General features: G+C 41.0%; 1 protein-coding gene across 3 annotated transcripts in view; it reads right to left on the bottom strand.

Annotated features, from left to right (window-relative positions):
* Nucleotides 1–2,706: 2,706 nt before the first annotated feature.
* Nucleotides 2,707–24,867, bottom strand: part of PTN (pleiotrophin) — a 92,550-nt gene continuing 70,389 nt past the window's right edge. For all 3 annotated transcript variants that reach the window (XM_015561241.1, XM_015561240.1, XM_006759580.2), the window contains 4 exons: nucleotides 24,598–24,713; nucleotides 23,507–23,680; nucleotides 20,817–20,978; nucleotides 2,707–3,462 (listed from right to left, as the gene is read on the bottom strand). In XM_015561241.1, the coding sequence (XP_015416727.1) occupies nucleotides 3,407–3,462; nucleotides 20,817–20,978; nucleotides 23,507–23,680; nucleotides 24,598–24,712 (507 nt within the window). In that variant the 5' untranslated portion in view covers nucleotide 24,713 and the 3' untranslated portion in view covers nucleotides 2,707–3,406. The remainder of the gene's footprint in view (nucleotides 3,463–20,816; nucleotides 20,979–23,506; nucleotides 23,681–24,597; nucleotides 24,714–24,867) is intronic.

Genomic DNA, 24,867 nt, shown 5'->3' with positions numbered 1-24,867 from the left:
CTCACCTTCTGCTTGACTCTACTGTTGAAAGCATAAGGATTAAAACTAATGAAAATAAAAGCAAGCCAGGAAAGATGAAAGGAGATTGAACCTTTGATATCCCACTTCCAAGGATGTCTACCTTATTATTTTGGGAGAAGATTAATGAGAAGAAATACCTTTGCTTGACTCCATTAGGAAATCCCATAACTAAAGGTTGATAAAGTTCTGATTTTAGTGTTTGGGAAGAACTTTAAAATAATACAGTTTGTGAAAGTGGTATTTTATACTACCCTAGTCAGCGCCTCTTCTAGCATATTTACCTCTGTTTTTCATTTAAAGAAGTTATAAAACAATTAAAGACTTTCAGAACTATGAAACCAAGGGTTACATATTATGGGTAGAAATGTGTATATCTTATTCCTAAAGAAATGATCTATCTTCTCAATTTGAAAAGAATTGTAGCCTTTCGTTCCTTAAATAAGACTCCTTGTGGTCAAGAACGAACAACTGAAATTATTTAACTTCTTAAATAACTTAATTATTAAACTCAATAATTTAATTAAATTCTCACCCATACCATTTAGTAGAACTTTACTTAGTAAAATATTCAGGGTATTAAGGTCTGTTTAGAGTTCCTCTCTTAGAGTTAACAAGATGTTAAGATGTCATCCAGGAATATATGACATAAAAAATGTCCTTCCCCCTATACCCTCCTCTTGATAACATCTGCATATAATGAGTGTGACAGCATCCATGCACTCAGGCTAATTCAAAAAGTCTACCAGAGTATAATGCGGTGGACTCAGTCACTGAGCTAACCAAGGACACCTCTGGTCACTGAAGAATTGTTTTACTAGGGTTCGGGCCAGGCTGTTTTATGCCCTCCTAATTATTGGAAGGAAAGCTTCTCTCACTCTAAGGCTACTGAAGAAAACAAGTTGACTATTTGACATTTCCCTTTCCTTCCTCAAGGCTTAATGAACTTTAGGGTAAAGTTCATAAAACTCAGAACATTTTGGAAGCGAGCATTTGCTGGGGAACTTTAGGAAATGCTCGATAATGGTCTTTTCTCATTGTGGGGATCAATCATTTTTGAAGCCTGTCCTTCTGTATTTGCGTTTCAATACATTAGGGTGATTTAGCAAGATGTTTAAAGCGGGGGCTGGAGTAGAATAATTCTCCAGACTTAGAGGAATCTAATTTCATACCCTATGTGGTGGAGATTAGCACTCCAACCCTCGCTTTAACAGAGAATCAGGGAGTTATTACTCTATGATTTGTTAGGATTCATGGTCCACGCAGCGAAGAACCCCTGGCTTCCCGCCCTGCCCTGTGAATGAGGAGGGACGCCTGGATTAGTTATAGGACTGTTTCCTTTGGGAGGTTTTGTTCCAGCTCACCTTAGCTCATTCCTGATTCATGGGCTGCTATTTTAGCTAAATGCTGATGGAGAAGCAACATTAGGTGAGAAGCTAAGGAAATTTCCTGCAGACTCTTCCGTCATCCCTATCCTATGGGACGTAGCTGTCAAAAATTCCACTGAAGACAATGCCTTTCTTTCACCGCCTCCATCCATCCTCCTGAGCGCTTTTATCCTATTAAAAGTCTCCTTGTGAAAGGACTGCATTCACTATTCATGTTGCCATTTGCACTTTACAAGGTACTCTGCTTTCATTAGGGACCAGTCCATAAAATGGTCAGTGTATGTGGCCAGAAGTCCACCCCGTTTTCCACTCCCGACTGACAGCTGGCTTGGACTTAGTTGGGTGATATGGACCTCCTCAATATTCTTCTCTCACGTGGAGTCTTTGACTAGATGGCAAAAATAATTTAGCTTTGAAAATACCTTGGCCGCATCCTCAGACCAGTGTGTAATTATTTCATGGCTAGCCCAAGGTTAAGTTGAAGCATCAATTTTGAAATGGACTTAGTTATTTGAGTAGATAGGTGTTGTTTGTTTATTGCATCTTGTCACTTTAAAATTAGAGGTGGTTCTTTCAGGAAAAATGCTTTGAAGCTAATCCCGGCTGATTTCTGAGACTATTTCTCTGAATAATAGAAACATAGACTTGTTTACTTAAAGATTGTTGCTTAAAGCCTGGCTGGAGTGGCTCAACTGGTTGGGCATCACTCTATGCACCAAAGGTTGCTGGTCTGATTCCCAGTCAGGGTATATGCCTCGGTTGTGGGTTCGGTCCCAGTTGGGGTGCATTCGGAAGGCAACTGATTGATATCCCACTCTCCCTTCCTCTCTCTAAGCATGTCCTCGCATGAGGATAACAAACAAACAAATCTGTTTGTTAGAGCCCAGCAGATGAGGCGAGTCATAAAGAGAATGTTTGACACTCATATGGTTGATACTAAAATAGGAATTCTTCATTTCTAGAAACCAAGTTCGAAGTACCATTTTGCATTGTATTACTTCGACTCTGATTTGGGCTGTGCAAGCCCAGATTTGTTCAATAGAAGAAGCATTTTCCTAACTACTAACTACTAGACCACTTTGGGACTTTTGTACCACCAATCTAACCCAGTAAACACTGATAGAAAATAAAAATATAGACATGTAGACATATAGGTATGTCTACCCACTATAACATTTGTGTCCAAGAGTGATTTAATTAGTTTGTATGATAAACTCTCACCACTAACAGGTTGACTGGGGGAGTGTAGATGACAAGTGTAGGAGGGTTACAATATCAAATTATTGCACACAAAAACACCTTTTTTTTAGCATCACTTTGATTTATTTTCCTAGCCTTTTATTTTCCTCAGATGGAAAAATAGTTTCATCGGGAAAACAAGTGCTTCTGCCCAAGAGAAAGAATTTCATGTTTTAATGCTTTTCTTAAAAAAAAACTTCAACATTGAACTAGTGCATGCTCTGTCCCTAACTCTAGTTTACTGACTAAATTTCTTTTTAAATCCATTGGCAGAAAACAAGGTCTTTTCCTCAAATAGGATGATTGTATTTTATTACTGCCTTGTTTAGTATATATTTTTCTCACTTTGGAAAAAAAAGTCTAGGTGAAAAAATTATGTAACAAGAGAAGTAGTTTACATGGTCATAACATTTAAATTGCTGCCAAAAGGGAAAAAAATGTAAAAAACAAACAAACGAGATTTTAAATGGAAAATATCACATAACTTCAAAAAAACTTACCTCGATTTTCTATCATTTACCATGTACTATAAGTAAACTTTCTAAATAGGATTACAGTCCTTTATTATAAGCCCCTAGTGATACTATGGTATACATTTAAAAAATGCTACTACAAAAATGTTCTTTTCTTTTTGTCTCTGCCTATTGCGTACTTAAGCTATAGATAATTTTCGAATAAAAAGCCTACGGTAGGTATAAATGCAACAGTTAACTGATCCTTTTTGCTGATGTCCTGTTCATGTTCCACGAAGGTGGCCTCTCTTAGTCCAGCATCTTCTCCTGTTTCTTGCCTTCCTTTTTCTTCTTCTTAGATTCTGCTGCAATTAAAAATAAAAGGAGAAAGAAAAGCATCATATTAATAAGCGATGGGGAAAGGCCACTCTCTGATAACTGGCCAGGAATGACATGATTAGATGGGTAGACAAGGCATGTGTGTGTGTGCCTTTGCCAGGAGAGTGTCTAGGAGAATGGGCAGCAGTAATACAGGCCAGTTCCATGTGAACACTTATAAATGCCTGTGATCTTATTGGTTGCGTCCATTTAATATACGCAATACTGTCTCTGGGTCCTAATTAAAAAATAGAAACACATCAGTCATCTCTGAAAGGAGCCAGGTCACTGCTCAGTGGAGCACTATCAAGAGCTTTGTGTAGCCCCCCACTTCCCACGTTCCCTTCCCATGAGACTGCTGGTGAGCATATTTTCTGATGAGCAATTTGAAAGTTCTGATTTGCCCTCTGCTTATATATTTGACCAGTTTTTCATATACGAAGGACCAGCTTGGAACCACATGGAGTTTTGACCCTGTAAGGACTCTTACTCTTGAGTGAAGCAAATGGAATGTACCAACCTGAGCCAAACCAGGTAAATAAAATTATGAGGATTTAAATCGAAAGACTCTATTCCTTTTCATTCAATCATCCTGCCATCTCCCTTTTCATAAGCATAGGAGACTGCAATACAGAATAGGACATGTCATCTTTGGCTCCAAAGATGAGAATGGTCAGAATCCCTGGGCTGGCCAGTGAAAGGACATTGCTAAGTGCCTCTAAAGGCATTCCCCCATTTGGTCCACAGTAGTGGCAGAAACGGTTGGGTTAGGTATAGGCTCTGGAGCCGGATGGCTGGAATTTAAATCCTGGCCCTTCCCTAAGTTCTAAGACTCTGGGAAAATGAACTCATGTATTTGTGTCTCAGATTCCTCACTTGTGAACTGGCATATGTATAGTATAGTACCGCTTCATAGGGTTAATACCCAAATGAAATGAGTTGTATAAAATCCATTGAAAACAAAACATGGCACAAATAGCATGTACTCAGTAAAGGCTAGCAGTTTACCATTAATGTGATAATAGACTGAGAATAAGAGGTCATTTCTCTGTATAGTTAGTATTCGTCATCATCACCAGGATATATTGGCTGAGCAGGTCACTGAATGTGCTAAGCCACAAAGGAACACTGGGACAAAAGCAGTGGCCAGCAGGGATCAGGGCACTGTTCATTGGATTAGAGGGCCTGTGTCCAGGAGGGCCCTAAAACTTGTGATGACAGGGAACATGATGCCAACCACAGATGTACAAATCCCAGTTTATACTTAAACAGAGCTTGAACCTTTTTCATTCATTCATAGCCTCACCACCTCTTCAGATGAGTTCTAAGTTCATCATGAACTAGGCAAAGTAGTGTTTCTGCACAAAGTACCTGTCCTAAGATTCCTTCCCCCAAGTTTTAGGGGTACACCATATACAATTGGGTCAAGGGTTGCTCAAATCCTGCTAAACTGCTGCTCATGAGCATTCATTTTGTTCATGCCTGTCCTCAGCTTTCCCCTTCCTATACCAAAGAGACTTACATTTCTCACTATCTCAATGTTTGTCATTTTAATATCTCCTTCTCTTGATCCATGAAAGGTGAGAAGATGAGAACTTCCTAGTTCAAAGGTACCAGAAGGTCAAAGGTTTTCTGTTTAGTATCTGAACAGTTAATAATCCACAGTCTCTGACTGATCTTTTAAGCAACAGCTTGCATGGTATCCTCAGGGAAGAATCTAGAATGTTCACTAGGATATAACTCTGATTTCCCTTGTCACAATTTCTCCAAATTCCTCCCTGGGCAAGAGTGAATGCTTGTAGCAGTGATTTGCATATTTGGTTAGCATATCCCTATTTCATACATAAATCTGAATAAATGCCATCCTGATGAGATTTTGAATACATTCATTTAATAAGATTTGAACTTACTCTGAATATTGGACACTATTTTTTTGTTTTGTTTTGTTAATCCTCACCCAAAGACATTTTTCAATTGATTTCTAGAGAGTGGAAAGAGAGAAAGAAACACTGATGTTAGAGAGACACATCGATCTGTTGCCTCCCGCCCTTGACTGGGAATGGAATTGGAGACCCTTCAGTGTGTGGGCTGACACTCCATCAGGGAGCCACACAGGCCAGGGCTAGATATTTGATAGCGAATGTAGGTTGTTCATTTCAGGGAACACTTTGGGAATGGGTCTCTTCCCTCAGTTCTCCTAGGTAAAGGCAGGGCAATTAGATAAGTACCTTAACTGAAAAGCAAACCTGCAACCTTTTGGTGTATGGGATGATGCTCCAACCAACTGAGGCACCCAGCCAGGGCTAGAAACAGGTTGTTTTAAGATATGTCTGAAGGTATTCAGAAAGTCCTAAGACTTTTCTAAAGAGAAACTTCTAGAATGGATTCTTGCTTCTTATATTGCTATAAGTCCTACCACCTGGAGTGCCATCCTTACCATATCCTATGCTGAAAACTCAAAATTTAGCCCAGACAATTATCTCAATACATAGTAGCTATAGTAAATAGAAGGGGTAGTGAGAAGGTGGCACAGGAGTCATGCTACATAAACTATTTTTGCTCTGAATACAAAATAAAATCCTGACTGACACTGAAGTAGTATGTGGCACCGTGGCCCTTTGCTCAGTAAGGCAATGAGGAAACAATTCCATTAGGATCATACTGAGAACCAAACCTTCACCCAGGGAATTGCTTTTAATCGATGTCTGCCATTTACCAGCTCTGGGATGTTGGCAGATCAATCATTCTGCATCTGTTTCCTAAAACCTGCGGATAATAAAACTTAGTATGGCCTCCTCAGCGGGCCATCAGGAGCATCACGTGAGATGATGACTTATAAGATCCCAGTTTATTACTGCTAGGAAACCATTGACTTAGTAAACACACACTCTAACCACTATCTATCCAGTGCTATACTAGATGCTGGGATATAATGGCAAACAAGACTAAATTCTGCTCCCACAGAGCTTTCATGACAAGTAATGTTTTCAGGATTGCTCTGTGTGAGCGTCTTTGAACATTGTGAAGTGCTCGCTGAGTATATAGTTATATTAAAGATCGAGGTATTTGGCAGCTATTTGAGTGGCTTCAATCTTGCTGCTAGTTTACTCTGAACTAAAAATACAGGTGATGTAAAAGAAAATCCACAGGTAGAATGAATTACTATAGAGAAAAACCGTATCTATAATAGAATTAGCCCGAAAGGGAGAGTTATTTTATTCTTCTTTAAAACATATTAACTATTTTCCAGTTTTAAAAGTAATAGAGGCTTGTTTAGAAAAATTTAAAAACATACATGTTCACAAATTACTCGAAGTTTCATAACACAGAGATTAACAGCAGGTTCTATTTATGTTTTTTTTTCTATGAATATATACTTTAACTAGGAACATAGTGACAGTTTGATAAAGTATATTATACCTAAAATTCTATCATATTGTTTTCCACACCATTGTATATACTTTGAAACATGACAGAGCAGTATTTCTTTATGACATTCCTGCCCATAGTTTTTATAATCTTTCTCCTTTTGTTGGTCACATGGCATGTTCTCACTTTTTGCTATTATAAATAATGATGCAGTGTGTGTTTTTGCAGACAAATCTTTGTATGTTTCAGTTTTGCCTTAGCATAATATTAGAAGAGGATCTCCTGAATCAAAGCTGGGATATTTTTAAAGCTTTTGATATGTATTAGCAAATTTCTTTCTGGAGAGGAAGTATTGATTTAAATTTTTACCAGAAACTTATATAAGAGCTGATCACAGTACACTTGCTCTCACAGGACAAATAAATAATCAGTGTGCGCCATTTCTTTTTCCATCGATTTACAGGCCTTTTTAAGGAATGCTTTGTGGTTGGTACAAGGAAACACCCAATCCCATTTTCAATATGAGGAAAATCTAGGAGAAATAGGGTTGTGAGTAGGTGTTGAAAGAAAGATGTCAATTTAAAGGATTTTCAAAGATCTTGAGGGGGGATGTTTTTCCAAGAAGTAGAAGAGTTGAGAATTCTGGAATAGGCTTATCTCATTTCCTTTTTTCTTTTTTCAGATGGCCTGTGTGTATAGGGAAAACATGTTTTAAATAAAGAGATTGATTGAGAGAAGCATCGATAGGAGACAGTAATATCAATCAGTTATCTACCATCCATGCCTGATTTACATAGAGTGGCTTTGGGTTATTAAACCAATGGGGATAATAATTCACTAGAATAGGAAGAGGAGACGTGCACTTTCTAAGAGGTAAAATTCATATGTGAGGAAGCTATGAACACTCAGAAATGGATTCCGCAGATTCAGAGGTCAAGACTGTGAGCAACAGGGAAAGCTAGAGGCGTGCCACAGAGACCACTAAAGCGTACCTGTGGGGACTCTTTTAACAAATCCTGAGAACTGCGTAAGGCGGGGGATCATGTCACTGTCAAACAGTACTATCACCATGTAAACATGCTCCAAACCCTGGATATCGCCAAGATCCCTTTAAAGCTTCATGAATTTATTTAAAAGAACTTGTCTGTGCCTAAGAATCATCTGCCCAGTCACCTAATCCCTTGCACCAGCACTGCTGAGCCTCAGAACTGATAATAAAGCTTTTGAATTGTGAATGTACAACTCAGGGATCCACCTCGAATGCAGGCTACCTTCCTGACATGGCACCGTCATTACATTTCCCAATCTTTCCATTTCAATTGGTAGCATATATTAAGTGCCACAGTCCAGAAGGAAAGTTTTATTTAAAAATCAAAAGTATAATCTTTGAAAAGTTTTCTTAATATATCGTTCTTGGATGTGGTTCTGCCTAATGTCTCTGTTACCACTATTTTGTTGTTTCTTCTTTGATTTCTTATTTTGTAATACCGCTACCTCATGTCTTCTTTTATGGATTCGATGAAATTACTTCTAGACTTATGTACGGAGCATGCATGTACATATGATTAGAATTATGAATAAACGAATACACGCGCACATACACACATACTTACGACTGCTCCTCAGTGTTGCCCACAAGCTGATACCTGTTCTTTATTTTACTGCCCGCTTTGCTCTTTGCTCATCAACTCTCTATTTCATAACAATACCTACCACTCCTCTCAACTATCTGCCTTCCTGCATGTTTGCTTTCTGATATCAAGTAGATGTGGATAAAATACATCATGCATCTGTGTCTAGACACAAACTGAACATGTCCAGACCCTTTAAGGAACCTCTGTTTTGCCCCCATTTCCATTTGAGGTGACTCAGCACTTAACTGCAACTCCCCCAGATGGAAATTTCAGTGATGAAAGCACAGGTGAGTAATGTTGATTTAACGGAAGATTTAGTGGAGGAGATGAGGAAATTATTTCATCAACTGCATAGAACAAGCTTAATAAAAGTCCTTAAACATGACTGCTACTTTCAAAAGCAACTCACCAGTATCAGTAGACGAAGCTCTTCTCCCTTCACCCAAAGATGCCTCTCCAAGGCTTTTCAGCCTCTTTGCACTCCTGCCCCTCCATTTCCCTTTCTTTAGGGGAAGCAAGTCAGATATCTAGTTTCTCCGGCCCAAGAAAGGGACCGTCTTTAGGATGCACTTCTTTGTGCAGTAGAGTCAGGAGTGTGTTGGAGTCACTCCGATATCTGACCTACATGCATGTGCGTACCAGGTAAGACTCACCAAGCTAAACTCCTATTTTTAGCTCAACACATCCACCTCACCCTTATGCTTTTGCTAAACCTAGTCTTTCATTTGGGAATGTTCAAACATTAAGCATAAAACAAAAAGCGGAAAGTTTTGGTGGATTTTTCCTTTAAGAGTCATAGACAAGAGCAGCGAAGACGAGAACCAGGGGTGCTTCATCTGTAAGTCTTTCAATCCAAGAATCTCTCACTTGTACGTAGTTACAGAAGAAAGACCGAAGCTTGTGTGTGTGTGTGTGTGTGTGTGTGTGTGTGTTCAATATTCAGCTGCTACATTTTGTCTTTTTCACCTTTAGCAAAAAAAAAAAAAAGTTTTTAAGTACTAATAAAATGGAAGAGAAGCAAAGATAGTTAAAGCAAGGGTAATTCTGCAAAGAATGTATACTTTTATATAGATAGTTTTGAGAATGTGAGGATAATTATGCCTGTGAATGTACAGGTGCAGTAGCATGCATTTCTGATTGCTACATTAGAGATTCAGGATGCATGTGTGTGGTGTCTTTATGTGTATGGGGTTGATTTCACAGTTGCTTTATGCTGTCACACCTGGTAGTACTGGCAGCCCTAACTACATTCCCATGTCTTCCAAAGTTAATTTTAAGAACTCTATGGACTTAGGTAGGAGAGAGAGAGAGCGAGAGAGAGAGAGAGAGAGAGAGAGAGAGAGAGAGATGGGGGGACTAATGTTTGGGTTTCATCTGTTCAGCAAAAGCGCCTGCCTCTTCCTCAACGTGTAGACCACTCTCAAGACCTCACATTCTTGACAGTGACCTCCCTACACACAAATTCATGACTTCTTCCACCCCGAAACAGGAAAGAAGGACATTTACTTCTTACATGAGGTTAAATGTTTAGAAACTTTGTTTCTGCAATAACAACACAGAGATCTTATAGAATTTCATAAGTTATTTCGGTAGTCTAAGTCAGAAAATGGGATGTATTATTATACATAATAACTAGCTCCCACCTGGCACATCATTATTTTCTATTAACATATCTGATGTTTAATCATACACAACTGGCGCTACTGGAAAATTAAATGATTATTTATGAAAAAGGAGGAAAACATGAACTCTAGAATCTTTACAATTTCAGCAGGCACAGCCCGACAATCATGACTTATTTGCTCCCAGGCAGATTTTTCTGATCAATTGTTATGTGCTGACTTATGCCTCCCTCAAAAATTCATGTAGAATTCCTAACACCCACCCCTCAGGATGTGAACATACTTGGAGATGGGGGTCTTTTAAGGAAAAATTAAGTTAAAACAAAGTCACAAGGCTGGGCCCTAATCCAATATACTACCTGGTGTCCTTAGAAGAGGAGGAAATTTGAACACAGACACCCACGGAGGGAAAACGACGTGAAAATGCATGAGCCAAGGAAAGAGGCCTGGGACATATCCTCCCCTCGGGGACTTCAGAAGGAATGAACCCTGCAGATATCTTGATCTCTGCCCTCCAGCCGCCAGAATAGTGAGAAAATAAGTGTCCTCAAGAATTTTAAATAAGCATCATTTAAATATACGACTCTGGTACTAGGGAATATGGCATTTTAGGTCTCATTAAAGGTCTCACAAATGCTCGGGGCACTAATCCTTCCACCCATCTCCACACTTGTCCTGCAGATTTCAAGCAGGTGAGCTATGCTCCCCTCCCCCGCACAGGTGATTTCTCAGACCCTCACCCACCCACTGCGCTGTCTACAGCGGCAGCAAAGGTGAGATCTGAAGAAACTCCCCTGGATTCTCTGCATTTTTAGACAGCAGCCTTCCTAGCAGCTGAACCGATTAGTCCTGTGCATCTGAATGAAGAGCTGAAAAATCATGCTTTTCTATTTTCTGTCGAATAAAAGCGATTTCTGAAAGCCTTGCTGTTGATGTGTGAACCTCTGGCAAACAGCTCTGGGCCTTGCCCGCTGTGTGCAGGAGGACACCAGGAGCATTGTCACCTGCCTCCAGCTCTTTGGATTCCTAATGAGCTCTTCTAAAAATAGCATATACTTCTCAAGAAAGAGTCTTTAGTTTTTCCTTGCCCCTGCCTCTGTGTGCTGAGCACCAGCCAGCCTGCTTTGATTTCCCTGCAGGTTCCCGGAGCTTTTGCATCCGTGCAGTGCTGGCTGGAGTCACTGAGAGTGTCAAGTGTCCCCACTGGCAGCGCCTGTTACCAGGACAGCGGTGCCTGGGACCCTGAGAAGCACCAGAGCGGCTCTGAGTCTCACGATGAGAGGAGGCAGGCCCGGATCCAGCCCAGGGTCCTGCCTGGAGGGCCGCTGGGTGTGACAGGTGCAGTGCATTGCTTTGTCTTCCTCTCAAGAAATGTAGCCCCTTTAAAGGACCCCGACTTGAGAAACAGCACCAACAGTTATCCTTTGCTTCAATGCAATTACTACACAAAGACAAGCTTGATTCAGGGTTATTTGACATGACTCCATTATAAATGACCTCCTGCATGCTCATCCTCATGTTTGAGGATTATCAGTGAACCAAAACCCAAAAGTATTAATTTTTTTTAGAATACCCAAAGAGTAGGAAGCACTCGGTTTGGGAAGCATTGGTATAATTGACAAGAACTCTGGACGTAGATTTTCCTGACTTCAAGTTCAAGCCTGATTCCCCACTGGCTGGCTGACCTTCTGCAAGTTGCCACCTTAGTGTCCTCATTTGTAAAATGTGAGCAAAACTCCTTGAGGCTGGCTGTGGGGATCAAGCAAGACCATGCATCCTAAGAGTTTAGCATATGCCTGTCACATCATAAATAATAAACGGGGACGGCTTTCACAGCGCTCAGAAATGCTAATGACAATAGTTACAACTTAAAACACGAAACAAAAATTCTCAGTCTGGTAGAAGTTAGAGCAGCGGTTCTCAACCTGTGGGTCGCGACCCCTGTGGCGGTTGAACAACCCTTTCACAGGGGTCGCCTAAGACCATCCTGCATATCAGATATTTACATGACGATTCGTAACAGTGGCAACGTTAAAATATATTTTTAAAAATAAATAAATAAAATAAAGGGCCAGAGGTTGAAAACCACTGAGTTAGAGGAAGAAACACTTCAGGGCTCAAAAAACAAAGAAGGTCCCTCAATCCAGTAACTTATTGGTGTGAACATTGTTCTATTATGCAGCTTTCCTTGATACTAATTATTATTTAGCTGTATTGTGTGTGCTCAGCTAATGAGCCTCTGAGCGTGGAATTTACCAAGGGACATGAAAGCAGATCCATGGGGTGAAGTAAACCCTACAAATGTTTACAGTTCCTAGACCTCACATCTGTCCCGGCAATTAGAACTAAAAGTTCTTTAATAAGGATGAGAGTAAAACACCCAGGTGAGCCTTCTTCCAGGTGAGGTGAGCGTGTTGTGCTTTAACAGTGATTTCTCTGTACATTTGTGCAGCCAATGAATGCATGATGCGCCCTAGTGAGCCAGACCAGGACAATTTAGTTGTTCACATCGTTCATTCAAATAAGTATTATTCATGGAGTTCCTCTCATGGACTAGAAACGATGACATGTAGTAGCTCTTTCAAAGAGGAGTGAGATGTGGCTCCTGCCCTCAAGATGCTGATTGGTGTGAGCAGCAAAGCCACACAGGCTACAGAGGAATGAATGGAAGTCTTGTAGGAGGAGTGAGCCCTCCCAGCAACTTAATGTTTGGGAAGGGAAGTCCGGGAAGTTTGAACACTGATCTCTTTTCTAGTCTTTGAACAAAACAAGCTCTTTGTAGTCTCAGGGACTTTGAACTTCTAGTTTCACTTAGAACGCCTGGATGGCTAGCTCCTCCTCCAAATCCAAAAGTTACTTCTCAAAGAAGCTTTGCCTGGTTACTCTAACTTAGCTCCCTCCCCGACTCCAGTTACTACTCTAGCACTTGACTCTTCAGTGCTCAAGAACATGTACTCCAGTATTGTCGTTGTCGTTTTAATTATTTATTTACATTTCTCACGATTATCTATGCATCTCCATCACTAGAACAGAGTAGTGAGAGGAGAGGAATATCACTGGCTCCTAGAGTAATGCCTGCGCCATTCAAGGTTCTTAACAGATTTTATAAATAAAAGAATACATTGGAAGCAACGCCAAAGGACTGTCATAGCATTGGCCCTTCTGTGCCGGACCTCAGGATTTGTCCTGCTGCTCCTCCTACTCCACTACAGGTCCAGATGGGGCATTAATTTGTCCCTGGTGCTAACTCCAGCAGACAGTACTCCTCAAAAAATATTTACTGAATACTTATGAGGGTAGGTTTTACATAATGAAATATATGAACTACGAAGAGCAGGGTCCAGGTCTCTAGAAGCACAGGTACAGAGAAATGGATGTTTAAGAAATCACGGCCCATGCGGCCATCCCAGGGAGTTTGGTGTGGCTGGGGCACAGCACGTGGGCAATGTCTGGAGCAAGGATCAGACAGGAGCCAAAATGGATGATGCCTGAGCAGCATGTCCTGCTGAGGAGCCAGGGTCTGATTCTGGAAAACCATGATCAAAGAGGGATTTCAGAAAAGAAATGGGTCTGACATTCATTACTCTTCTTAGGTAAGAAACTGAGATCACTGTGTTGAATAGATTCAGGGGAAGGGGCTGGGCATAAAGCCAGAGATCTAGAATCAGGCTGCTTGTCATTCAGTCCTGGCCCCTCTGCTGAGTAGCTGTATAACCAACCGTGTGCTCAGCATCTAATTTCCCCACGCTTCATTTTCCTCATATGCAAAATTGGGAGTCATAATAATAACTATTTTATAGTTTTGTGAATTTTCAATAACACAATGTATGAGTAATGTACTAAGCAATAATCAAAACATACTATGCGCTCAATAAATATTAACTGTACTTGCTATTATCATAATCACTACAAACTTTTGGCTGGAAAAGGGGCTGAGAAAACACCCATCTCAAGAAGTTCATTTGGAAGGAAGGAAATAGTCTTAAAAACACTGCACATTTATCAAACATTTTTACATATATGACTTCATTTCATCTTTAAAACAATGCTAGGGGGTATTCATTGTAGGTTTCAGTTTACAGAAGACAAAACAGATATTCTAATAAGAAAAGAGCATAATTATACCTACTCACTTGACATACAGTAGCATGGAGAGGAAATAAAATGCAGATGTTCAGACAGAGCAAGGAAACAGAACAGAGAGATTAGACATAAACCCACACTTATATGATCAATTAATCTATGACAAAGAAGGCAAGAATACATAATGGAGTAAAGACAGTCTCTTCAATAAATGGTGTTGGGCAAACTGTACAGACCCATGGAAAATAATGAAACTGGATCATTATACCAAATACAAGAATTAACTCTACATGGATTAAATACTTAAAATAAAATGCGGATGTTCAAAGATTTTCACAAAGCGGAATAAAAAAGAAATCAAAACCTTGAGACCAAACTGAGTAAGAGTGTTTTGCTCTAATCAAGAACAAAATTCCCACAAGGCACTCTGGGCTGCCTCTTTCTGCTCAAATGCAAGGGCAGCAGCCATCCAAACCCCCTTCCTCCTGTTTCAGGGTCTCCAAGTGGGGGAGGGGGAGCCCAGCGCAGGCTGGTCTGTGGTGGGATTCTGCCCCTTCACCTCTCTCAACACAGATGTCACCAGCCTAGCAGAGCTCACCCACAGGGTGTTGCCATGCTCATTCCTAAGGGGTGTCAGAGCCCAGAAAATAGAACAAAAATGTCGGGGAACTTCTTTTATCTTTAAAAGAATGAACAAAAGAATCTTTTTAGAGGGTTGAGAATTGAGAATGCTGGGAATATCACTTCCCTGACCCTTTTTCCATTTAATAATCGGCTGCCAAGCGCTGTGTCCCGCATGCAGCTGAGTCTTGCACTCAAACAGTTGCTGTTCTTTTGATCTTTAAAGTTGAATCACCAAACCTAAGAGAGGCCTAGGCAACTGTCCAAAAAAAGAGCAGCAAGATGGCAATGCTTTTAGAAAGGGCTGGGAAGATATAAAAGGAATTGGGGTTATCGTGAGCAGGGGGATTTACCAAGGGTCTGGTAACAGCAGAGTGTGAATTGGTGGACAGGACGGTGGGAGGGATTGACACTGTTCCCTGGACCACCTGTAACACAGACATCTATCCATGTGCTCCTGCTTCTGACTGTACCAGAAACATTTGAGAATACCCTTCCTCCAGACAAACTCAGGGGCTGACATCATCCCACGCTGCCCTGTGGTATCAAAAGGAGCTTCACAATACCCCTTATTGATGTATCTCATTTAAACCAGTCAGAGAAAGATAAATATCACATGTTTCACTTATATGTGGAATCTAATGACCACAATAAACTGATGAATAAAATAGAACCAGAGTCATGGAACATGGAACAGATTGATGAATCTCAGAGGGGAGTAAAGGGGGAGAGGAGATTAACCAAAGAACTTCTATGCAAATATGCTGTTCCCACAAACACAAAAAATAGGATGCTGAAGGCCTGGGGCAGAGCAGGGATAGGGTGTTGGGGGGCAAGGGGGAGGAAGAGGGGGCATCTGTAATACTCTCAACAATAAAGATCTTAAAAATAAATAAAAACAAGGAATAATAACTAATAATCTGCATGTCAACAATAACTCCAGATTCTAGAATGTTCCAAGATGACCATCAGGCCAGGTCACCTGTGGCACCTGGGAAAATCTCAGTTCATCTGGGAGCCTTCTGCACAGCACTGACTAAGCCTCTGCACTCCAGTGATATCAACCAGAAGCCTGATCCAGTGGTCAGCTCTGCTCCCACAGACAGGACTGCCAGGGCTAGGACCATGGATCCCCATCCTGGCAGCCCCGCCTGGCTTGGCCAACTTCTAATTCCTCAGTGAGCTCATCCTCCAGGTGGACCACTGAGAAACACCTGTGGCTTGAAGAGTTCTTTGCCTTCCAAAGGGTTCTGTGGTCTGACATTTTATACTGAGCCATCAGCACAGACTGACCCACGTTTCCAACTTCTCCACTTGGGATACTTGATGCCCAAGTATCCCTGAAACTGGAAAAGAATATTACTGATGGCTCCAAAGAGGAGACACTTAACTCTCTCCACGGTGATGTGCTTAACTGTCTCCAATATAACACTCAGTAACTCTTCACCCGTAATGGCATCAATGCCCATCTATCCCAATAGGAGAGAGGGTGAGATCTAATACTATACTCCGGCACAGTCCAACACCCCTACATAGGCCCTGGCAGACTGCTCACTCAGCTCAACAACTGTTCAGCTTCTCCTCTCATATTTACAGATAGAGTTTGAAAAGCTAAAGACACATTTCCCTAACTCCCTTGCAGCAGCATTTTATACGTGATCAGGTTTCCATTAATCGGGCACACTTCATAAGTCTTAGTTGTAGAAAAAGGGCCAAACTTGGCCTGGCTGGAGTAACGCAGTTGGTTGAGCATTGTCCTATGGAATGAAAGGTTGCTGGTTCAATTCCTAGTGAGGACACATCCTGGATTGCAGGTTAGATCCCCAACTGGGGAGCAAATGGAAGGCCACTGATCAATAGTTCTCTCTCACATTGATGTTTTTCTGTTTTCTCTCTCTCTCTCTCTCTCTCTCTCTCTCTCTCTCTCTCTCTCTCTCCCTCTCTCTTTCTCTCCCCCCACCCCCTTTTCTCTTGCTAAGCAAGGATTGTTTTTAAAAAGCCAAATTTGGAGAAATTAGAAATTACAGCAAGAAAGGTGATAGTAATCACCTCTGGTTTTGCTAGTGAGGTCATGTGATTTTTAGCATTATGTGTGCAGAGCAGTGGGTGATTCTGCTACATCAGCCACGTGCTGTGTGATTAGACATTTCTCTTGGACCTGCTGCCTTTTGCTACGTTACTCCTGGAAATGCAGTATTCACAGATGACATGGAGATTCTGTGAGCTATGTAACACTCTTGGCTAAACCTCTTCTACTTAAACTAGCTGGAGTAGATCTTCTGCAAAAAATCCCTGGCAGATACAGGGTTTTCTCAATTGACAATCTTAATACTCTCAATCTCATTTCTTAGGAAATTAAGATCTCAAGTGTCCAACACAATCAATTATTTCACTAATATATCCTGGTTAGATCCTGGCAGTGATTAATCAAGCTCTGGTTACGACCTTTCAGTCAATCAATGAACTTCCCCGGGGTAATCCTGTCCTATTGCCAGGAAATCTGTATTCCAATTGTGCATCTCAGTTCTCGTGTCTACATAAGGAGACCAAGACTCTCCTCTGCTGGGTATAGAATGCAAATGTGGAGACTGACAGTTTCCTCAAATTAAGTGGATTCCAACACAAGGGAGTCTTTAGGTAAGGCTTTCCAACTCGATATCTAGGATCACTGAAGTTGTGGACTAAAGCTAGAGTTAGTGTTTGCACAATACTGACAGCAACAGGAAGGAACAATTCTATTCCTCAAGAGGCAATGCTGTTAGACTGGTGTGTGATGAATTTTAAGGCAATTTTTAATCAGTGCACATGGGATATGTAATAATGTCCCAGTTCAGATGGCAATTCTAGGTATTAAGCACCTCTCTCCCCAAGCAAGTCTTTTAATCTTTTAATCAAGCCACCCAGAACTGCACCCCAGGAATAAGTTGGACAGCCCGTGAATGTCCTCGTCTCGCTGATCCCAGAAAGCGCCTGGCTTTCCCTGTTGCTCCCTCTGAAAGCCCTCGACACCTGCGCGTGCCGGTTTGGAATAGGCAACCCCTTGCTCTCCAAGCGACACCCCCCCACACACACAATGGGACACTCACAGGCTGAAGGACCCGCTCAACAGATGGGGGCCAGACCTCTGCAAGGGGAAACTCCGGTTTAGAATTCCAGACCTCTGCCTGACGAAGGCTGCATGATCTACAAGGTGAGATCGGGAGTTCCAGGTTGGAATCAAAGGCTCCTGAGCAGATGGAGAAAGGAAGTGCACTCTCAGAGGCCTGGACGGACCCAATCAATCCCCCATCTCAGCCCAGGGGAATTTCCATTTGAAATGCAGAAAATATCAAAGGAGAATAAAAACCTGAACTGATTCTTCTGCTAACCAACAAGATACACCTGGATGAATCACTGATTTTCTCTGTCCCCATCTGTTATATGAGAGAAACATCAGATGATAGGCAAGGTCCCCAGATGCTCTACTGTTTAATGATTCTAGACATAGAAAATTATCTGATATGGACACAGTTCCATGGTTTATATTACTCAGAGACAGCACATTGTCTAAAAAGGCGATGGGTCTTTGATGTCAGCCTGACTTTGATTTTGAATTCTGGTTCCACCACTTACAAACTGTGGAACCTCAGGGAAGCTGCCTCTGCTTCCGCATGTATATAGAGCAGGATAAACAACACGTATGGCAGAGAGTTGCTTCAAAGCCCAAATGAAATGATGAGGTGCGCCTATCATAGTGCCCCCTTCAAAATTAGTGGGGTTACGTTCCTCTATTCTTTTTGGGTACTGAGTTAAAATAGAAAAGAGCATTCTTTTTTGAACAAAGAAAGAAATAATTATAACTGTATAACTTTGAGAAAAGTTTAGTTACATGAACTCTTCTATCAGTATGCTGGATTTAGTGTGTGAAACCTTTTTCCCTTTAGCATTTATTTATTATACAAATACTAGAGGCCTGGCACACAAATTTCTGTACTGGTGTGTTCCAGCCGGCCCTGCCCTGATGGCTGGCTGGGGCAAGGGGCCGGGGGTGGTTTGCTGGCTGGCCCCACCCCGACTGGGGTGGGGGTGCCCTCTTGGGGGCAGGGCTGGCTGGGGCGAGGGGCCACAGGCATTTTGGTTGTTCTGCCGTTTGGTCGATTTGCATATTACCCTTTTATTATATCAGATTTATTCAGCCCAATGTGCTACTCCTTGTTGTAAGCAAAAAAGGATACAGTAAAGAGCAAAATAGACCAGGTCCCTGTATTCCTGAGAGCTTTATTCTGAGGGATGTCTTACAGAATAGTTTTAGAAATAAAGTTGTAGAAAATGTCACCTTTGTTTGGTAGGTCATATCGTTTATCAGGATTGAGCATTACAAAGCCTACCTTCTCCTTTTTCAAAGGAGGTGAGCTTACACCCATACCTGGCTTAGGTGAGAAATCAGCAGAAGATAAAATGAGTGTAGATTCAGCCAAATCTTGGTTCTGTCATTTGCTAGAGATCTACCCCTGTGCAAACAAATTAACCAGTGTGCCTCATTTTCCTTCAAACGTACATCTGCTTGCAGAGGAATATATGGGACTTTAGAAATAACATATGTCAAACACCCAGGTCAAGACATGCCAGTGGAACAAAACAATACAAATGATAATGTAGATGTCATTTTATTATTATTTGATTTTCCATTGATCAGAAAAAAATGAGCTATCTTAAGGTTAGAGACTCACAAAGAGAAAGCTGTAATATCCATTCATGGTTATTTCGGAAAAATTATACAGAAATATACACAACCCACCCATGTCACTAATTCCATTTTACTTAAACTAGGAAACATGTCATAGAAAATGTGTACGAGTCTCTCTCGTTAAGAAAACCTTCTATCTGACACATCTCCCTAGCTCAGCTCCTATGATAAGATTTTTCTTTGTGCAGATTGCCTGGTGCCAAAGCAACACTCACAAAACCCTCCAAGTTGAGAGAGAAAGGACTAATTAGTTTTAACAAAGATATGTTATGCAAAAGGTGAAGGCTGCATTTTAATGACCAACGAAATGCATAACTGCTGTGAAATTCAGAATTCACTCAGGATAATACCTTGAATTATAATACCTTGCTTTTTGATATATAAGAAATTACAGCATGTCTACCCACTTGAAATATTTTTACCACCATTTTTCAAGTTGAGAGCCTGAACCAAACTGTTAACCTTCATTGCATATGGAAGAATGTGAAAAAAGTGAATTATCCACCAGTCCAATTAAGAAAGGAAGGGAGAAGGAGAGAGAGAAACACATCCATTGGCTGCCTCCCGCACATCCCCTATGGGGATGAAGCCCACAACCCAGGCCTGTGACCTGACTAGGAATTGAACCAGCAACCTTAGGGTGCACCTGACAATGCCCAACCAACAGAGCTACACTTGCCAGGCTCTGAGGGTTTTTTTTTTAAATCATATGCCAGTTTGATATTTACTTTATCCAGTGTGAAAGCAGGGTCTGACTTTCTGGGAATGAATAGAAAGATAGCTCTAAATAATTTAAAAATTCCATGATAAAAGTAGTGAGCTAATCAAGCCAAAAAAAAAGAAAACAAAGGCTCTGAAAGAAGGATAAGAAATACTTATCAAAGTACGCCGTGAAAAGGGAAAATATAAAATAATTTAGCTGATGTTGTGACAACTATATATGTTAGATAATCTAGGAAGGACTTGATTTTTTTAAATATCCTGCCTCAGGACCTCTATGAGTGTGTTCATACTTGTCAGAATGCAGTCCCAATTTAGGGTTTGGATTATACAGTCACCATACAGCAACTGTCTTAATTGGCCCATTTTGCCAGACTGTTTATTTGTGCTAGGAGACTAGTCCCCTCATCTGTGCAGAGGACCTCAATCGCCTATTGAGAAGTACTTGTATGAAACGTAATACAGGGGGCTTTTCCAATTTCTTTCTTAAGGTAATTCACCTGAAGAGCCTGCCTGAGTCCATGGATCCATTCATATTAAAACTGTGGTCAAAGAGCAGGGCCTACCTTGAGGCTTGGGCTTGGTCAGCTTGCCACAGGGCTTGGAGATGGTGACGGTCTTCTGGCAGTCAGCATTGTGGAGGGCTCGCTTCAGGCTCCCAGTTCTGGTCTTCAAGGCGGTATTCAGGTCACATTCTCCCCAGGCCTGGAATTGGTATTTGCACTCCGCTAAAGGTAAGATAGGACAAAGAGACACCTTTGAAAGATCCTATTATAGTACCATGAAAATAAACACACTTTAGTTTTTACCTCTTTGTAGTGAGGTAGTTATTGTTGTAAGAAATAAGAGAGATCCCATATGCCCTCAATTGTGATTCTTCTATAGCGGTAGTCCAATGGCACAACCAGGAAATGGACATGGAAACATTCCACAGAACTTATTCAGGTTTCCCCAGTTTTACATGTATTCATTTGGGTATGTGTGTGTGTGTGTGTGGGGGGGAGATTTAGTTCTGTGCAACTCTATCACATGCATAGATACAAGTGAACACCACCACCATATATACACAAACCAGTTCCAATGCAAGGGTCTCTTGGGCTGTCCTTCTGTAGTTAGAGGCCACCCAACTTTCTCCCCTCCCATCTCTCTAGCCTCTGGCAACCACTATTCTGTTCTCCATCATTATGCTTATTTCATCTTAATTTTGTCATCCATCCATGTAAATGGAATCAAGTACTGTGTAACCTATTGAGACTTTTTCATTCAGCATCATTTCTTGGAGGTCCATCCAAGTTGTGTGTATCAATAACCTGTCCTTTTCATTGCTTAGTAATATTCCATGGTATACAGGGTGGGCCAAAAGTAGGTTTACAGTTGTTCATATGGAAAAAATAATACACTAATTAATAAATAATAATACAAGAATAAACTATGTTACTCATACAACTGTAAACCTACTTTTGCCGCACGCTATTATGTACCACAATTTGTTTAACCATTCACCAGCTGAAAGACATCTGGGTGGTTTCCAGCTTTTGACTATTACAAACAAAGCTGCCGTATTACTCATACAACTGTAAACCTACTTTTGCCGCATGCTATTATGTACTACATACACATATAGATTTTATGTAAACATAGGTTTTCACTTTTCTAGGATCAATGCTTAAGGTAAAGCCACTGCACTGCATGGTAAACACATGTTTAGTTTTGTAAGAAATTGCCATATTCTTTTCCAATATGGCTGTACCATTTTACATTCCCTTTAGTGATGTATAGTGACCTAGTTCTTCCACATCCTCTCTAGCATTTGGTGTTATTTTTTTTTTTGTTAGCCACTCTGATAGGTGAAGGGGTATAGTGATAGCTCATTAGTTTTCATTTTCATTTCCCTACTAGGGAAACATGTTGAACATCTTTGCAGGTGTTGCCACCTATATCCTCTTTGGTATAATGTTTGTTCATATCTTTTGCTCACTTTATAACTGAATTGTTAGTTTTGAGAGTTCATTCTCTATAATAATAAAAGCATAACATTCTAATTAGACTGGATGTCCTTCCAGACAAAAGCCAGGGCTGTGAAGGAAACCCGGGTTCCAGGTGTCTGCAGGAGGCTGGACAGAAGTACAGGTCTCAGGTGCCGGTGGCTGGAGGGAAGCCAATGCCAGCAGCGGGGGAAGGAAGGCCTACTCTTGCACGAATTTCATGCATTGGGCCTCTAGTATATTCTACATACAAGTCCTCTAATACACACTTTTAAAAACATTTTGTAGGTGGGCCTGTATGGTACCCACATATAATTTATGAACAAATGTATCTGAATTTTACCAGACTTTTATAGAACTTATATACATCCATAAAAGTACCCCAAATGTTATAGAAAATGAAAAAGATATTGTCCTTCTTCCCTGGCCTATAAGCCAGAGCACATTTCTGTAGAACAGTGAGAATATCTGGGGCATCGTGTTTCACCATGGCTAACAAAGATAAAAATTCAAGAATATGAAAAAAAAATACACACACAGGTAATTGGGGTGTGCTGTAGTGGGTTTAAAGTTAGATGTGTTGTAAGATTCCTTCTCAGACAGGTAGATAAGGCCAGTGAGACTGGCAATAGTTGGTGGGAAAAAATCCACGAGAAATGGCTACCATCAGCCCTGCTGGATTCAATAAGTAAGTCTATGAACCAGTGTGGAGGGTGGGGAAAGATCAAAAAAGAGAGAGGGCCTGAAAGTAACAGAAAGAGATCAGGAGAAGGGGGAGAATAAATAAGAAAAGAGAAAATAAAGACACAAGGAACTTAGAAGAAGAATAGAAAGGAAAGAGAAAAAGATCAATGAACACTATTAGGAGGAATGAAGAGTACATTTTTGTCCCTATTGGTAAGGCGGTAGTACTTAATAAGGGACTATTTAACATTGGGCAATATCTGGAGACATTTCAGTTATCATAGTTTGCGGAGGTGGGCAGTGCTAACAGAAACCAGTGGGTAGAAGCCAGAGATGGTGCTAAATATCTTACAATGCACCGAACCGACCCCCCACAGCAAAAACTATCTTGTCCAAAATGCTAGTTAGTAGTGCTGAGATTGAGAAACTTGGGGGTTAGGCAAAATGTCTTGCTTATTTTGTATCTGATAAAATAAATTTATTTAAAATAAATGGGAGTCAACCTCAAAAAGATATTTGGTGAAAGAATGGAAGAGTTATGTCAGACCGGGAGATTCAACCACTAGGACCACAGGGATGGGCCTCACCTCCAAACTGCTTCTTCCAGTTGCAGGGGATCTTACATCTCTGGGTCTTCATGGTTTGTTTGCACTCAGCTCCACTCCGGGTGCCCTCCCGGGTGCCCAGCCCACAATCCCCGCTGGTGGGCACACACACACTCCACTGCCATTCTCCACAGTCAGACTTCTTCACTTTCTTTTCTGGAAGGAAGGAGACATAATCAACACCAGAAAGTTCTTTAACTCCTACATAAAACTAAGTTCATTCCTGAGCGCCTTCATTACAGGCTCGGTGCTATTTACCTCTATCTTCAGTGTCCGGTACATAGTGGGAACCTGATAGGGGTTAGCAGAATGATTGAATCAATGAATGACCAAGACCAGGGAGAAAGAAAACTGTGGAAAGGAGCTAGAACTTATATTACTTTAACTCTTACTATGTGCCAGGAGCTGTGCTAAGTGATTTACTGACACCTCTTAGAAGAAGACATTTCTATGAAAGAGAAGATGGTCAAAACAGTTAAACCTAAAAAGTGAGAAAACATCCCATTAGAAGCAACAGTTGCCAGATTAGCTTTTTCAATGCAAGTCATTGTTCATTTCTCTGTTTCATAGATAGAACAGCATAATATACATGTGGTGGAAACTGACTCCCAGCTCCACAGACTACTCATTGAGAGTGACATGGAAAGGGTGCGTTATCCTCTCTGAGTCTCAGTTTCCTATTTAGGCATCAAACAAAAACTCCTTGAAGGACTCTTTTTGGAGAGAGAGGCAACATAAATAAAACACCTGATTCCTGGTCAATGGTCTGTACATAATAGCTACTAATATGATAATTATGTTAATGATCATCACCTATATTTTAGGACTTTACAGTGGTGAGGGGATGAGAAGGGATGTTGTTTAGGTTCCTCGAAATATTAGGGAGGAAAGGAGGGGAAGGGGGGAGGTAGGAAGGGAAAAAGAGGGAAAGGAAGGAAAGGAGAGAAGAAAAGGATCCGTGAGAGGAGAGATGAAGGAGTGAGGATGGAAGAGAGGAAGGACAAAAATCAGGTAATGGGATTAGAAGGACGTTAATCAGTGAAGAGCCTTGCTTTCATAACCCTATTGCTTACCTGGTTTCTCTTTCTTCCCTGCTTCAGCAGTGTCCACAGCTGCCAAAATGAAAATGAATGCCAAGAAGGCAGCTGCAAATTTTCGACGCTGCTGCAGGTACTGTTGGGACTGCATTCTAGGAATAAACAGAGAAACAGAAAAAGGTGGTATCAGCCTAAGTCAGAGGGGAAGGCTCCTGGAACTCCTTGATGGAAGGCTCCCTTGCCATTTCTGGATTATTCAATTTGAAAGATTTGTATCAATTACCTTCTGTACCTTCTTTTTTTTTT

This window comes from Myotis davidii, unplaced genomic scaffold (assembly GCF_000327345.1).
Source record: "Myotis davidii unplaced genomic scaffold, ASM32734v1 scaffold1316, whole genome shotgun sequence".
NCBI lineage: Eukaryota > Metazoa > Chordata > Mammalia > Chiroptera > Vespertilionidae > Myotis > Myotis davidii.
Note: the sequence above shows the minus strand (reverse complement) of the source record. Positions and strands in the feature narration are given on the sequence as shown.